This window comes from Trichomonas vaginalis, chromosome V (assembly GCF_026262505.1).
Source record: "Trichomonas vaginalis G3 chromosome V, whole genome shotgun sequence".
Lineage (NCBI taxonomy): Eukaryota > Parabasalia > Trichomonadida > Trichomonadidae > Trichomonas > Trichomonas vaginalis.
The window spans coordinates 2476574-2493689 of NC_067207.1; the positions used below are offsets into that span (position 1 = coordinate 2476574).

General features: G+C 34.1%; 5 protein-coding genes across 5 annotated transcripts, besides 7 other annotated features; 4 read left to right on the forward strand and 1 right to left on the reverse strand.

The window, feature by feature from the left end:
- Positions 1-3534: 3534 nt before the first annotated feature.
- Positions 3535-3564: a terminal%2Cinverted (terminal inverted repeat of MuDR-3_TvMULE3 transposon ID:TVAGG3_0266510).
- Positions 3535-4334: a mobile genetic element.
- Positions 4305-4334: a terminal%2Cinverted (terminal inverted repeat of MuDR-3_TvMULE3 transposon ID:TVAGG3_0266510).
- Positions 4335-4796: 462 nt separating this feature from the next.
- TVAGG3_0266520 (serine-type endopeptidase protein) lies at positions 4797-6491 on the reverse strand (the record flags this gene model as incomplete). Its single annotated transcript, XM_001583657.2, has 1 exon — positions 5613-6158. The coding sequence occupies one exon, from the start codon at positions 6156-6158 to the stop codon at positions 5613-5615; it is 546 nt and encodes a 181-aa protein (XP_001583707.1).
- A 47-nt stretch (positions 6492-6538) lies between these two features.
- TVAGG3_0266530 (VPS8 subunit of corvet complex family) lies at positions 6539-9898 on the forward strand (the record flags this gene model as incomplete). Its single annotated transcript, XM_001583658.1, has 1 exon — positions 6539-9898. The coding sequence occupies one exon, from the start codon at positions 6539-6541 to the stop codon at positions 9896-9898; it is 3360 nt and encodes a 1119-aa protein (XP_001583708.1).
- Positions 9899-10665: 767 nt separating this feature from the next.
- Positions 10666-12147, forward strand: TVAGG3_0266540 (uncharacterized protein; the record flags this gene model as incomplete). Its single annotated transcript, XM_001583659.1, has 1 exon — positions 10666-12147. The coding sequence occupies one exon, from the start codon at positions 10666-10668 to the stop codon at positions 12145-12147; it is 1482 nt and encodes a 493-aa protein (XP_001583709.1).
- Positions 12148-12450: 303 nt separating this feature from the next.
- Positions 12451-12488: a mobile genetic element.
- Positions 12451-12488: a terminal%2Cinverted (terminal inverted repeat of Banshee-A3 transposon ID:TVAGG3_0266550).
- Positions 12489-13666: 1178 nt separating this feature from the next.
- Positions 13667-13703: a mobile genetic element.
- Positions 13667-13703: a terminal%2Cinverted (terminal inverted repeat of Banshee-A3 transposon ID:TVAGG3_0266560).
- A 512-nt stretch (positions 13704-14215) lies between these two features.
- Positions 14216-15035, forward strand: TVAGG3_0266570 (uncharacterized protein; the record flags this gene model as incomplete). Its single annotated transcript, XM_001583660.1, has 1 exon — positions 14277-14687. One exon carries the CDS (start codon positions 14277-14279, stop codon positions 14685-14687), a length of 411 nt encoding a protein of 136 aa, XP_001583710.1.
- Positions 15036-16520: 1485 nt separating this feature from the next.
- On the forward strand, positions 16521-17114 carry TVAGG3_0266580 (RNA polymerase II transcription regulator recruiting protein; the record flags this gene model as incomplete). The annotated part of the gene is made up of 1 exon (XM_001583661.1): positions 16521-17114. One exon carries the CDS (start codon positions 16521-16523, stop codon positions 17112-17114), a length of 594 nt encoding a protein of 197 aa, XP_001583711.1.
- Between the last annotated feature and the right edge of the window lie 2 nt (positions 17115-17116).

Genomic DNA, 17116 nt, shown 5'->3' on the forward strand with positions numbered 1-17116 from the left:
ATAATCTGAGGAGTCTGAGGAGGAGTCTGAGGATAATCTGAGGAGTAGTCTGAGGAGTTAGAGGATAATCTGAGGAGTAGTCTTAGGATAATCTGAGGAGTTTGAGGAGTAGTCTGAGGAGTTTGAGGATAATCTGAGGAGTCTGAGGAGTAGTCTGAGGAGTAGTCTGAGGATTAGACCGAGGAGTAGTCTGAGGAGTTTGAGGATAATCTGAGGAGTAGTTTGAGGATAATCTGAGGAGTAGTCTGAGGATAATCTGAGGAGTTTGAGGAGTAGTCTGAGGAGTAGTCTGAGGATTAGACCGAGGAGTAGTCTGAGGAGTTTGAGGATAATCTGAGGAGGAGTTTGAGGATAATCTGAGGAGTAGTCTGAGGATAATCTGAGGAGGAGTTTGAGGATAATCTGAGGAGGAGTTTGAGGATAAACTGAGGAGGAGCTTGAGGATAATCTGAGGAGTAGTTTGAGGAGTTTGAGGATAATCTGAGGAGGAGTTTGAGGATAATCTGAGGAGTAGTCTGAGGATAAACTGAGGAGGAGTTTGAGGATAATCTGAGGAGGAGTTTGAGGATAATCTGAGGAGTAGTCTGAGGATAATCTGAGGAGTAGTCTGAGGATAATCTGAGGAGTAGTCTGAGGATAATCTGAGGATAATCTGAGGAGTAGTCTGAGGATAATCTGAGGAGTAGTCTGAGGAGTTAGAGGATAATCTGAGGAGTAGTCTTAGGATAATCTGAGGAGTTTGAGGAGTAGTCTGAGGAGTTTGAGGATAATCTGAGGAGTAGTTTGAGGATAATCTGAGGAGGAGTCTGAGGATAATCTGAGGAGTAGTCTGAGGATAATCTGAGGAGGAGTCTGAGGATAATCTGAGGAGGAGTCTGAGGATAATCTGAGGAGTAGTCTGAGGAGTTTGAGGATAATCTGAGGAGTAGTCTGAGGATATCTGAGGAGGAGTCTGAGGATAATCTGAGGAGTAGTCTGAGATAATCTGAGGAGTAGTCTGAGGATAATCTGAGGAGTAGTCTGAGGATAATCTGAGGAGTAGTCTGAGGATAATCTGAGGAGTAGTCTGAGGATAATCTGAGGAGTAGTCTGAGGATAATCTGAGGAGTAGTCTGAGGATAATCTGAGGAGTAGTCTGAGGATTAGACCGAGGAGTAGTCTGAGGAGTTTGAGGATAATCTGAGGAGGAGTTTGAGGATAATCTGAGAGTTCTGAGATAATCTGAGGAGGAGTTTGAGGATAATCTGAGGAGGAGTTTGAGGATAAACTGAGGAGGAGTTTGAGGATAATCTGAGGAGGAGTTTGAGGATAATCTGAGGAGGAGTTTGAGGAGTAGTCTGAGGATAATCTGAGGAGTAGTCTGAGGATTAGACTGAGGAGTAGTCTGAGGATAATCTGAGGAGGAGTCTGAGAAGTTTGAGGATAATCTGAGGAGTTTGAGGATAAACTGAGGAGGAGTTTGAGGAGTAATCTGAGGATAATCTGAGGAGTTTGAGGATAATCTGAGGAGTTTGAGGATAATCTGAGGAGTAGTCTGAGGATAATCTGAGGAGGAGTTTGAGGATAATCTGAGGAGTAGTTTGAGGATTAGACCGAGGAGTAGTCTGAGGAGTTTGAGGATAATCTGAGGAGTTTGAGGATAATCTGAGGAGTAGTCTGAGGATAATCTGAGGAGGAGTTTGAGGATAATCTGAGGAGGAGTTTGAGGATAAACTGAGGAGGAGCTTGAGGATAATCTGAGGAGTAGTTTGAGGAGTTTGAGGATAATCTGAGGAGGAGTTTGAGGATAATCTGAGGAGTAGTCTGAGGATAAACTGAGGAGGAGTCTGAGGATAATCTGAGGAGGAGTTTGAGGATAATCTGAGGAGTAGTCTGAGGATAATCTGAGGAGTAGTCTGAGGATAATCTGAGGAGTAGTCTGAGGATAATCTGAGGATAATCTGAGGAGTAGTCTGAGGATAATCTGAGGAGTAGTCTGAGGAGTTAGAGGATAATCTGAGGAGTAGTCTTAGGATAATCTGAGGAGTTTGAGGAGTAGTCTGAGGAGTTTGAGGATAATCTGAGGAGTCTGAGGAGTAGTCTGAGGAGTAGTTTGAGGATTAGACCGAGGAGTTTGAGGATAATCTGAGTAGTTTCAGGAGTTGTCTGAGGATAATCTGAGGAGTTGTCTGAGGATTAGACTGAGGAGTAGTCTGAGGATTAGACTGAGGAGTAGTCTGAGGATAATCTGAGGAGGAGTCTGAGGATAATCTGAGGAGTAGTCTGAGGAGTTTGAGGATAATCTGAGGAGTAGTTTGAGGATAATCTGAGGAGGAGTCTGAGGATAATCTGAGGAGTAGTCTGAGGATAATCTGAGGAGGAGTCTGAGGATAATCTGAGGAGTAGTCTGAGGAGTTTGAGGATAATCTGAGGAGTAGTCTGAGGATAATCTGAGGAGGAGTCTGAGGATAATCTGAGGAGTAGTCTGAGATAATCTGAGGAGATAGTCTGAGGATAATCTGAGGAGTAGTTCTGAGGATAATCTGAGGAGTAGTCTGAGGATAATCTGAGGAGTAGTCTGAGGATAATCTGAGGAGTAGTCTGAGGATAATCTGAGGAGTAGTCTGAGGATAATCTGAGGAGTAGTCTGAGGATTAGACCGAGGAGTAGTCTGAGGAGTTTGAGGATAATCTGAGGAGGAGTTTGAGGATAATCTGAGGAGTAGTCTGAGGATAATCTGAGGAGGAGTTTGAGGATAATCTGAGGAGGAGTTTGAGGATAAACTGAGGAGGAGTTTGAGGATAATCTGAGGAGGAGTTTGAGGATAATCTGAGGAGGAGTTTGAGGAGTAGTCTGAGGATAATCTGAGGAGTAGTCTGAGGATTAGACTGAGGAGTAGTCTGAGGATAATCTGAGGAGGAGTCTGAGAAGTTTGAGGATAATCTGAGGAGTTTGAGGATAAACTGAGGAGGAGTTTGAGGAGTAATCTGAGGATAATCTGAGGAGTTTGAGGATAAACTGAGGAGGAGTTTGAGGATAATCTGAGGAGTAGTCTGAGGATAATCTGAGGAGGAGTTTGAGGATAATCTGAGGAGTAGTTTGAGGATTAGACCGAGGAGTAGTCTGAGGAGTTTGAGGATAATCTGAGGAGTTTGAGGAGTAGTCTGAGGAGTAGTTTGAGGATTAGACCGAGGAGTAGTCTGAGGAGTTTGAGGATAATCTGAGGAGTTTGAGGAGTAGTCTGAGGATAATCTGAGGAGTAGTCTGAGGATTAGACTGAGGAGTAGTCTGAGGATAATCTGAGGAGTAGTCTTAGGAGTTTGAGGATAATCTGAGGAGTTTGAGGAGTAGTTTGAGGACTAGTCTCAGGACTAGTCTGATGAGGAGGACTCTAAGGAGTAGTCTGAAGAGTAGTCTCAGGAGGAAGATCTGAGGAGGAGTCTTATGAGGAAGATCTGAGGAGTAGTCTGATGAGGAGGGGTCTAAGGAGTAGTCTGAGGATGATGAGTAATCTGATAAGGAGTAGTCTGAGGATGATCTGAGGATAACCTGATGGGCAAACCCAAATTTTAGCTAAAAGTGACAGGGAAAAAAAACGTTTAGTATTAAAAAAAAAGACCGATGAGAGCTTCGTTCGAAATATAGAGGGAGCTGAGAATGCGCAACCATTCTCAGGGAATATTGGATGCTATTCCCGTTCCCTCTGTATGGAAAATTGAGGTTTTCAAAGGGAGTTAAAATAATATCAAATTTATACTAATTTACTTCAAAATACAAAAGTATTTGACAGCTAAAATTAGTTACTTTAGCAAGCCTATCAATACCCTTTTACGATTATTGCTACTTTTTCGAAATAAAAGTAAAAACAAATTTATACTAATTTACTTCAAAATACAAAAGTATTTGACAGCTAAAATTAGTTACTTTAGCAAGCCTATCAATACCCTTTTACGATTATTGCTACTTTTTCGAAATAAAATAAATTTATTATCAAAAACCTTTTTTTTCTTAGTAAAAATAAACGAAATTTTTTACCTTATGAACTTTTGATGGAAATATGCAAATTTAAAATAATAAAGAAAGCCGCGAGCGAAGCGATCGGCTTAGTTCGAAGATTTTGATTCAAATCTTTGCTGATCTGTAATTTGCGGAAGCCGCGAGCGAATCGAGCGGCTTAGGTCTAAGATTTTGATTCAAATCTTTGCTTATATTCCTTAAATTCTTTATGAAACTCGCAACAGTTCCATAAAAAATTTTAAATTCTAAACTGTCGAAATTACCGATCGGTAATCACACCCTTCACAAGTGTGTCACTTTTACAGGTGTGTCACTTTTAGCTAAAATTACCCCTACTCTAACCTGATGACTAGTCTAGGAGTGGTCTAATAAAAATGTAAAATATTTTCAAAGAAAAAATTCTATGAATTTTATATTTTAATTCTTAGCATTATACTGAATAAAATAAACATAAATATCAAAATTTGAAATTGAACACGCCAAAAAATTGATAATCCACATTCAATATTTTGTAAGTGGCGTACATTTTGAATACTCGCCATACGCCTTGGAGTTCTCAATTTTGAATTCGCCTTTATTTGGGCGACCTCAGAAAAATACGCCATTAAGAAAATATTGTATGAGATTTTAAATTTGAACACGCTCTACCTTAAGGAATTAAATTTATTAAGATATATTTATATATAATAAACGATTACTTAAAAAAAGTATTTCATCGCTTATGTAAGTTTCAAAAAAATCACGAAAATAAAAAAATCAAGATTAAAATTTTATTTTTAATTTTTGAATTTCTCAAATGGCGAAATTTTTGGGCGAACAAAAAAAATGTACGCCCGGTCAAATGGCGTGTTTAACGCATCCCTAGAAACATGTATTATTTCCGCCGCCAAATGCACCACCAAAATCAGATGAAGCACCTGAACCTCCGGCAGCAAAAATATAAATGTTTTCATTTAAAATGACACGACTAGATCCACCACCACTGCCCGATTTATATCCACCACCTATAAGAGTGGAATAACCACCATCTGGATGGCCTCTATATGTACTGTCATGGTTATCATTTCCTTGTTCGCCAATAATGGCTTTATATCGGAGATTTTCATTAGTTACTTTGATTTTAGCATGAGAATATGATCCATATCCGCCGGGATGAAAGAATCGCTTATTGATCCAATAATTTCCACCTTGGGCTCCAAAACACTCAATATCATATAATCCTGGCCGTAATTCACTAGAATATGTATTATATCCTGTTTCATTATAGATTAATGTACCATGAATGATTGGTTTACATACATTCTTTATGTTGATATATCCAACAGGGCACGTTTTAAGTTCACATTTTCCTTCGTATAAAACATGATTTGAATCACATTCAAGACATGTTAAATTGTTTTCACAGTTAATACAGCTATCAATACAAATATATTCGGATCGAATAGTAACTTTTCCATTTCCATAATTTTTGTTACTACTATTTCCATTAAAAATCTCTGAAAAAACAATCGATTCATTATCAGAAATGAAAGATGTGCCACTAGCTCCAACTTTGGACATATATTGGGTTGTGCGGCCTCCAATACCACCTAAATAGCCCCCTCCACCACCACTTCCTAGATTATCACGAGACCTTTTTTACCAGGTCCTCCATTTCGATCTTCTGTCATATATTTCTTTTCACTTGTTTCAAAATAGTTATCATTTCCACGTTCTTTGTAGAAGCATGTATTATTTCCGCCACCTGGTGAACCATCGCGTGTAATTGAAGCACCTGATCCACCGGCAGCAACAATCAAAGGAATATCTCCTAAACTAACGCGGCTGGATCCTCCGCCGCCTCCTGGTTTTTTTATAGGATAAGTATCATATTTGGCAGGATCGCCACCATCTGGTTGGCCTCCTGAATCTGTGTATCCTTGCGCTCCAATTTCAACACTCAGAGAAATATTTGAATATGCGACCTTTATTTTAGCATGGGCATATGATCCAGGTCCTCCATTTTTTAACTTTGTGTAGGTATCTCTATTAGTATAGGAGTAAGAAGTTCCGCCTTGAGCTCCAAAACACTCAATATCATACAAACTTGGTCGTAATTTAATGGTTTCTTCTTTGTAACCTCCTTTATCAAAAATGATATCTTGATAAAATAGGAAAATCATTGAATTTGATTGAGTGGTTTCATCTTTTAGTAGATTTTAAAGTATTTATCGTATATCAAATCAATAGTAATGAATTTATGCTTTGTATCATTTTCATTTAAATACGAAATATTAGACTTTTCGTAGTTAATTAGTTCCGATTCTGCATGAAGTTGGACTTTATTGACATTGAATGAATTTATGATTTGTTTATTTAGTTCATTTTTTTGAAATTTTAAAGATGTCGCTTTGTTATTCATTAAAAGTGTCTTTTTCGTATATGATTAGCTATTGTTTGTAATGCTGCTTTAATCGGACTACGTTTGAAGTATGAAATTGTGGTGGAAATTGTTGATAAAAAAAACAATAAGAAAAATTAAATAAAAAAGTGACAATCCTCAATGAAAAGTTCTTTTCTTCACGAAAAAGAAGTTATTGGAGCTAATTATGAAGGAGAAATTAAGTTAGGAGCATATCATGATGGTCTTTATATCTACGTTAACAATGTTGATCAAGTCTATGCTTTTAATTCGATTAATTTATCAAAAATAACATTTGAGCCACCTGACAAATCAATTCAATCATCAGTTACAGCAGTTGCATTATCACCTTCCCATGACTATGTTGTTGTTGGTTTTCTCGACGGATCAATTCAATCGTACGAATATCCAAATCCGAAACCCCAGAAAGTTATTTCTAAATCTCGTGGAGCTGTAATACTCAGCATAGCATTTATTCGCGAAAATACTATTGTTTTTATGGATTCGACTCAAAATATTTTCCAATATGAATTATCCAAGTCAATGAAATCATTATTTGCCAAAGATAAGCATGTCTGTAAATTGTCCTCATCCGGTTTATCAGTGGTTGCGCCCCCAGTTTACAGATATCGCCCTCCAACTCAAAATTCAAAACAATCATGTTATTCAATATGCCCCAAATTCGATAGTACGTTCCTCGTTCTACTTGCTGAAGCCACGAAGATGCTTCAAGTCACAGAAGATATCTCTATTATTAATGATTTCAAAGAATATTCTTCCGCTTTCGTAGATTTCATCATTGAAGACGAAAATACACTCAAAATTGCCATATTCTCGAATAACAAAGCCTCATTACTCAGATTTACCCGCGGAAGTACACCAGAAGTCCTCAAATCAATTGATATCGAAATTTCACCTTTACAAGTTGCCTTCCTTACAGAATCCATCCTTTCCATTACATACGGAGATGGCATGTGCAAGTTTGTAAGCTTCCAGGATGGCTCAGTCACTGAAACTACGATTCCTCACAACGGATTTACGATTTCTCTTGAAGGAAGTGGTGGTTTCGTGTCTTTCAATGATGGTAAAATGTATAAATACTCATTGCCATCGTTCATTGACAAGTTTGACGACATAATGAACAATGATAACTTCGAAGAAGGGAAAAACCTTTGTGCGGCCGCGATAAAAGGTGATAGCTATGCATGTATCGGTCTTCCGACCAATTATTACCAGCGAGAATTGTTTGTTCAGACGAAATTCATGGAATTCTTCACGAATTACATGTCAAGTGAGCTTTTTAAGGCCAAGGACTTCGACGGATTGTTCAATGAATGCGTGAAAACAGCAATTGACATGAATTCGACTGAATGGATCACTTCAAAATTATTAAAAATATTATCTGACGAAGACAAGCTTCCTATCTATTTTAAGAAGATCCTTTCGCTTGATCCTGATGCAACGAAGTTCTTTTACACCAAAGAATTCTTTGAATCTCTGATTTCAAATTATAATGAACCAGATATTTATTCTTTCATTGAAAAACTTGATAGTTCTGTCGCTACTCCAGCTCTTGTCATCAAACATGCCATCGATCATCAGAAATTCGATGTTGCAGCCACTTATTATATTAATTCTTTGAAAGACATCGTTTCTGCATTGACTGTCTACTACAACAGCGAACTATATGACAGGATAGTTAAGATTATCGATGAATGCGTGCCAGAAAACAAAGGAAACTTCAGTATTAAAATTATTTCTTGGTTATTCCAATATAACAAGGGACAAAACAAGTTCGAAAGGCTTCCAAAGCTTATAAACAAGCTTGGAAATGATATTTCGTATATCAAATCCATTGGAATTTTCATCAAAAAAGAAAATCTTCCATTTTCTTATGATATCTTCTTTAATTCATTAATTGCAATAGTATCAATGGAGAAACTGGGCTACAAACATGAACTTTTCAACTATGTTGTTGAATTATTCCTTGAAAAAGAAGTAAAATTATCTCAAATGTCCCTAAGTTTCCTTTTAGGCAGTATATTCTCTTCAGAATATTCTACAGCTAAGAAACGTGAAGAAATATTGATCAAAATGATAGAAAGAAAGTTATTGGACAATATTGGTTCCGAATTCATGGATTTATGCGATAGTTTCGAGTATTCAACAGCTAAAGGACTATTAATGATGAAAGGAAAGAGGTATGATACCATTATTTCGGATATGTTGAAGAATTCTCCAGATAATGTTTTTGATTTCATGGAAAAAATGCTTACACAAGATAGTGAATGCTCGCCAAGTATTAAGAAGGCCCTAGAAACATTAACTGACCAACTAATGGCCATTGACATCCAGAAATTCTTTAATTTTGTTGCGAAATTTTATCCTGACATTGTTCCAACAATTCCAACGCTTGCTCATGAGAACTTATTAATTAATGCTTACATAAGATTGGTTTACAATGACGAGAGAACCAAAGAAACCAATTTTGCAAACGAATACAAGAAATCCTTTGTTGAATTCATATGTAACTATTATCCAGATGAAGTTTTACCATATATTAGGAACCAGGATGAGAATTTATTCATGGATTTCTTAACTCCTATCAAAGAAAATAATATTTTGGACACTTTGGTTTATATTCAGTTCGCTCTTGGTCAGACAAGTGATTTTGCAGAGCAACTCATGGTATTCCTTGGCGAAACAATAGCAAATACAATAAATGAAAAAATACCAAACGAAATTACTGAAAAATCCACTTTGTTTGTAAGCGAAATGGCCAAGAAATTAGTTGCAAGAGAGGCTTCTGCACCAACAACCAAAGAATTGCTTTCAAATTTGATAAAAGATACAGTTATTGCAATTTTCGTTTGTTACAAGATGGATCAAGAGAAAAGAAGCATCAAAGTTGTTCCTTTCAGACGTCTCCTTCAATCTTTATCCGTAATTTCATCGAATTCTATCAAATTCGACGAACTCCTTAAATTCCTTATGACAGAATGCGGTGAACTTGAACTTGGTGACACGAGAACCACAATTATGAACGTAATTAATGATTATCAGTATGATGTTGATTCAGATAAAACTCTTGGCGAATTATTCTGGAACGATATGCTTAAATCATACGAAGACTACATAACATTGAACATTACAGGCATCCAAGTCCATTCCGCTGTTTGTGGAACCTGCAAATCAAGACTTTCTAACGCAAACGGTTATCAGATCAGAATTTTCCCATGTGGCCATTGTTTCCATGACAATCCACAGTGTTTGAGGAATAACCAGTGTCCAATTTGCCAAAGAGAAGAAATTTACGGCGAAACTACCGCAAACGTTAAATCTCATGACTCAGACCAGGACAGAGTCATCAAGAGAAGAATCAACAGGTTCGAATATGATATTCACGCTCTTCCTACTGTTGGAGAAATTATTTGTGACGATTCACAAGTTGCTCAGGAACTTGTTAACCTTCCAACAACAAACACTGTTCCAACAATTTAAATAAAGATTTACTATATGTTTTAAAACTAAAATTTTCAATTATTTTTGAAAAATTAGCAAAAATAACAGCCATAAACCTAAAATTATTACATTTTACCAGAAATATAGCACAATTAACGCAGTTAATTAAACATCCTTTGCTTTATCTTAATAAAATAAAATCATTATTTTCAAAGCATTGACATATCTTCGATTTATGAGACAAACCTTAACTGATTTCACCAAATTTATAAAGTAGAGACTCTAATCAGATTGTCAAATCCGAGATATTTTTTCTTTCCTTTATTTGCGTAAAATAAAGCAAAGCATATGCATATTTGGTGTTTACCTTATAATTTTGTCAGTGTCTTAATCACTTTTTACCTTTGATATTCCAAGCAGTATACACTATTGCTTGTGCAATATTCTTTGGTTTTGAAGCTATATCATACTTTTTGCAGAAATCATTCAATGTAACAACGCGTTTGGCAATAGGAACAATGTTCGGAATCATATTTTCTTCATGGATGTTTTTTATAATTTCACTTTGGATACCTTTATCAAGAGCTCATGCAATTGCTCATGATATAATACTCCTATTAATCGCAATTTTGATATGCTCAATACGAACTCAAAAGAAATATAAAAAGATACCAAATTTAAATTTGGTAACTTACATTTTTGGAGTAATTTCTCCATCACTAATTGTTGGATACTTAGTTTGGGATGGATTACTGAATGAAGGTTTCTTTGCTCACGGAGCTTCTTACGGAGATTTTCCATTTCATATGAACATCATCAGTTCATTTGTTTATGGATGCAACAAAAATAGAAAGCATCTGTTCGATATTGTATCACCGTTCTTTGCACACCAAAAACTTGCTTATCCGTTTATTCCGAATTATTATGCCGCAGTTTTGATGATATCCTTTAAATTATCAATCCACGATGCAGCAGTATTACCATCAATACCTGTTATTATCTCATTATACGTCATTTTCGTTGAATTAATCTTTGCTTTTTCAAAAAGTCAACTTGCAGCAGTTATAGGCGTTTACTTATTCACTTTCAATGGTGGATTAGGATTTCAAAGCGTTTTCAACGAGGAACATCGAAAATTTTGGCAAACAGATTATGTTCGCTTTTGGGGAAAGGATATGCAAGAATTTTGGTTACAGGCAACATCACACATTCTTCTTCCTCAAAGAGCTTCACTCTATTCCTTGCCAATCGTATGGTCCGTACTTTTAATTTTAATTTCTTGCAACAATAATCGATCGATAAAAGAATTCATCGCCGCTGGACTACTTGTAGCCGAACTACCTCAAGTTCACCCTCATTCAATCATTGCTTTGGCTCAATGGGGCGGAGTTTTTGCTTTAATTACATTTCCATACAGAAAACCTGCAAAAGTTAAGATTTTTATTAAAAAATATTTAGCTTTAGGAATAGTTGCGATCATATTCGGTGCATTCCAATGCGTAACTTACACAGGAAGAACAACTCATAATAAATTTATGAAAATACAGCCTGTCAACAGAGGAGACTACCAAAAGAACATATTTGTACTTTGGTGGCGTGCATTAGGACTATTTATTGTGATGTCTTTCATCCATGCGCCGATCATTTTCAACAAATATCAGTTTCAATGCTATATTCCGTCTTTAGTAGTATTTCTTATAGGAAATTTCGTTATCTATCAACCATGGTCGCTAGATAACACTAAAATATGGAATGCCACTTTTATTCCAATAGCAACTGCAGCCGTGGCACTTTTTCTATCGGAATTGACTTTACACGGAAATGTTGGAAAATTAATATCTATTGTCCTGCTATTCTTCAGTACATTTTCAGGTATATTATGTGTACATAGTACATATAAATGCCGATCTATTGAATGGGATATCTACAAAGCTCCTTATGAAATTGCAAATTTCGTCATTAATAAAACACCACCTGATTCCATATGGATGACAGACAACCAACATGAAAACCCCATTGTAACGCTTGCAGGTCGACGGGCTTTGGTCGGTTATATCGGTTGGTTGATGAATCACGGTCTTGATTACAATGAAAGACGAGCAGCAATGAATAGGCTTTGCTTAAATCCAGAGAATACTACGGAGATTGATAGATACAATGTAACTTATGTAGGTTTAAGATACAGTAATTTAGAATATCGATTCAAGCCTCCACGAAACTCAAAGAAATGGGAACATGTATACAGTTCTGTTGCTTTTGATGTATGGCACCGAACCAAGGTTGTGTAAAAGAAGAAAAAAACATTTTGTTTGATAAAAATATTTAATCGTTGTAAATACTTGTCTATCATTATATCTTTGATTCTTATTTTTACGCCTTTTTTAATAGAGCATTCAAATGTCCAGTTAGATCAACGTTTAAAAAGTTAAGCACAATATGCAAATTGTGTAAGCATAATCATCATTTCGGAAGTTTCTAAACACATCAAACTGGTATCTCGGCTTTATCTATCATTATAGCTTTGATTCTTCGATTAAAAAAATGATATTGCTAATCCAACTATTTGAATTTAATATTTTCTTTGATTAGATTGTTGTAAACAGAAATTCATCAAAAGTGACACATCAGAAAAGCTAAACTATTGAATTTTTGGAACTTTTGATAGAGCACGTTTTTAAATATTAATTAAAGTAAATGTATATTTTGTAAAGATTCTTTTTAATAAAAAAATAAAATTTTGAAGAAGAACACAAAATCTTCTGAAAAATAATATCACATAAACTCATATTATTTTCTAATATATAACTATTTTATATAAAAATCAAATTCAATGATCTTAAAAGCGAAGGATAAACCTCAAAATTTACGAATATAATGAGTGGGAATATAATGCTTATCTATCATAAAACCATATGAAATATCAATTTTTGCTTTACGCCTAATTTTTGACGACAATTAGCAAAAAATGTTAAATGTTAACACTCAGTCCATTTGAATATGAAAAATAAAATTGACTTTGATTAAATGTTTTTATTTATCATGCAATTCTTCTTGCGACCAAAGATTTGAATAAAATTTCAAAAAATAAGATAGCTTAAAAAATAATATACGGTAGTGTTTACTAATAGATGAATAGTATATAAATTCTATTAAAATGGATTTGATCCAAAAAAATATAAAACCAAAAATAATTGTTATAATTTAAATGAAGAAGTAATTTAAAACGATTTTATTTATGATCAAATTTTATATATTTTTTTGGATCAAATCCATTTTAATAGAATTTATATACTATTCATCTATTAGTAAACACTACCGTATATTATTTTTTAAGCTATCTTATTTTTTGAAATTTTATTCAAATCTTTGGTCGCAAGAAGAATTGCATGATAAATAAAAACATTTAATCAAAGTCAATTTTATTTTTCATATTCAAATGGACTGAGTGTTAACATTTAACATTTTTTGCTAATTGTCGTCAAAAATTAGGCGTAAAGCAAAAATTGATATTTCATATGGTTTTATGATAGATAAGCATTATATTCCCACTCATTATATTCGTAAATTTTGAGGTTTATCCTTCGCTTTTAAGATCATTGAATTTGATTTTTATATAAAATAGTTATATATTAGAAAATAATATGAGTTTATGTGATATTATTTTTCAGAAGATTTCATTCTATATGCCTATGAAAAGTACTCTCAAAACTAACTTTTTCCTAATTATAATTAAATCTAGAATATTGTATTATGCTTAGTATTATTTCATTTTTCTCATTCAATTTAGAATTTACAAATGTCAAAAAATTGAGAGCTGTCACTTTTGATGAATTTCTGTTTATTACAAGATTAAATGTTATTATTAGTGAATGATATAAAAATCTAGATTATTAAGAATTTGAAGCAGTTCTGAAATCAACCAAATCTTGAATAAGATTATAATTGGTTATTTTTTGATTAAAATATTATGGCTATTACCTAATTCAAATCCAAAGCGTATAAGTCAAACTCAAATCCGTTTGAAAAATTTCAAAACAGTATAATTTTCTTTACTGCTAGGGTAATATTAAATATCTTAACTTATTGTTGAGAAAAAAATTGAAATCAATTTTTGTTTTTACTTCACTTTCTGATTGAATACTTCACAAAAATAGTATTGTAAAAAGAATAATTAGTTGATTTCTACTTATTATCAAATATACATTAATATTTAATGGCCGTGAACATTTGATTCAAACCGATATCCTTCAAAATATGTTATCCTCCTCGATATATCAATTGTTGTAATTAGAACTATTTGTTCTCTTACGGCCAATACGTTAAAAGTTTGTTAAATTGTAAAGATAAAAGAAATTTGGAATTCTCCAACTATTCAATATCGGGTAGTAATATCATGCACAGTCACAACAATTCTTATATGAATGCCAAAAATGGCGGATATGATAATGAAGAGGATTCCGGTGAGAGTAATGGAAATGATCAATGGACACCTGACCAAGACAAGGATGCAAGAGATGAATACACAAAAGAATATTCATCTGATCCTGATGAAATGAAATTAAAGAAAAAGCTCATCAGAAAGAAAGGAAGAAAGGCAAAATTCCTTGTTGAGCTAATGCTACAGGTTCAACAGGAGCAAGTGAACAGGCAAATAATGAGGCAATATGAGCAGCAAGCTGTCCCACAAGCTTTTGATCGCCAACCAATTAATCAGTATTCAGAGCCAAACTTCACACACAAACCGTTGCATCCTCTTCCTGAATTAGAAACAGTAGGGGCTAATCATATTCCTGGCGAAATTGATATTGTCCCGCGAGGAAAGCATTGATTTGCAAGTCAAGCAATTTAATTCCCAACATATTTGTATACGGCGAACTTACAAGCAACATTCATATTATATGAATTATAGTATATATTGTTAGCCAAACATTAGTTTGGATACTGTTTGTTAAAATAAATTTTTGACATATGATTATTTAACTCATTAATTTATGCGAAAATGTTTATGTCTAATGGTAAGTCATCTGCATGCCTAAGAAACTCAATGGATGGATAAAAAAACTGTCATAATCAAAATTTGTCGCAACATCATTCTGAATTTTCGTCTGAGAAGAATATGTATCAAAATGAGTCTAGCTGATTTTAATTATGTATGAAATGATCGGGTAATCCAAATGCCAGTTTTCATAATAAAAAAATTCCACCGTTTTTGTTTAATACTTATGTTTTGAAAGAACACATAAGAACATAAATGAATTAATGTAGAATTAGAGCATTTGATAAGAATAAAAAAAATAGACACGAAATATCAAGCATCGATGATTAATGCAAATGTTCATCTATCATTGTCTATATGTATATATTCTTCACTATATAAATAGATGGATATTGAAGTATTAGATAAAATTTGATCTGCAGATCCAGAATATTGTGAGGTAAAGTATTAGATAATGCTGCATTAAAATGTACTGTTCTTCTATTTTATCTTTTTCATGGAGATTCACACCATTGAAATAAGAATTTCGGCAGTTTCTTTACTTTTATTTTCAACTGCATAACGAAGGGCAGTTATTCCGTCTTCAACTTTTTCATTAATATTTGAATCATGTTAAAAGGAATGTTGGCAAGAAGATGGAATATCAAACGGTGCAGAATAAACAGAACGCTCGCTAATATCATACTTTTTTGATATTCAGCATGATTCATTTAGTTTCTGTAAATAAAATACCATTGCTTAATCTATTTTGCATCAATATACAAGAGAATGCCCTGGCTTCAAATTTATCCCAAAATTTCATTGAATTTTTCAAAACTCACCTTAAATTCCTAAAAACGGAGCGGTAATATAATTACATCCAAATATAAAGCATATGTGCTGAGAATTCAAATCAAACTTTAGGGTATTACAATTCCTCAAAAAAAAATTGAATAAATTCAATCAAAACAAAGATGCAAAGTTGAGCCTCATAAAATTTTTTTGAAATTCAATTGCAATGTGTTTGTGTATTGCATAACAAATCCCGATTTGAAAATAATATTTAATCAATATTTGCATGAATATATTCATGTCTGATCTATCCTCCAAAATATATTACTTTCTGAGGTTTTCTCAGCTCTTGAGAGAAAATATAAATCGAATAAAAAAAAATCACCGATAATTGTAATTTTAATCTGGTAGAATATAATAAAATTAATATTTCTGAAAACCAGCCCTTACTAAACCCTATGAATTTATAATATTTAAAATTGTTAAAAAATAATTGACGAATTTTAGCCATTTGTTGGCTTTTATTTTGAAAACAACAATGCTAAGCATATTTTCGAATAACTCTTTTTGATCCAAAATTTTTGATTGATAAAATAAATGCCAGCAAAAAAATTCGGATCTTTTGAATGGTTTACACGCCGTTGGTGAAAATTACACCTCAGTAGAAGTATCGTACTAATAATTTCTGCAGCTTAATTTGAAATTTAAAAGTGTTAATCGACTTTGAAATTTTACAGAGCATTCAAACCATTAAGATTGCGAATATTATAAATAATCAATATTCAACGAGCAGACACCCCCGCAAGGTTGATAATTGAATTAAAGACGATACGTTAATTGAAGCTCTCGAATATCGTTCAATTTAAATTTTAGTTATTTTAAATTCAGGCCGAAATGCAAGTGCGCGATAAATCTGAGCAGAAAGAAATCTCCCCACGTAGTCTTCCGAAGCAAAAATTTACAGATGAAGATGACCAGAAGCTTAGAAATGTCATTAAAGAGTTAGGCACAAAAAATTGGTCAGATATTGCAGCCGCAATGGGTAACAGAAACGCTCGACAGTGCAAGGAACGCTGGGAAAATTATTTATCTCCATCCATCAATAACACTCCCTTCACCCCTGAAGAAGATGCCTTATTATTAGAAAAACAGAAAGAAATTGGATCTAAATGGGTTACGATGAAAAATTACTTCGATAGAAGAACCGACGCTGCCCTTAAAAATAGATGGCAGATGCTGATTCGAAAACAGAAAAAATTACAAAATATTAGCATGAAAAAATCTGCAGCGAACAAAAGGAGAATGCCTAAATTCGAATTCCCAACCCCAATTAATATAGAGAGCCCGAATACAAAGCAAACTCCAATAAATATCGAGATCGTTTTCCAAGATATTGACCAGGATAGTCCCTCTATTCTTGGCCCAGATTGTTCCGAGTTTTCTGTGCAATCTTTAGCCCCAGATATGTTATTTACAATCGATTTATAAAT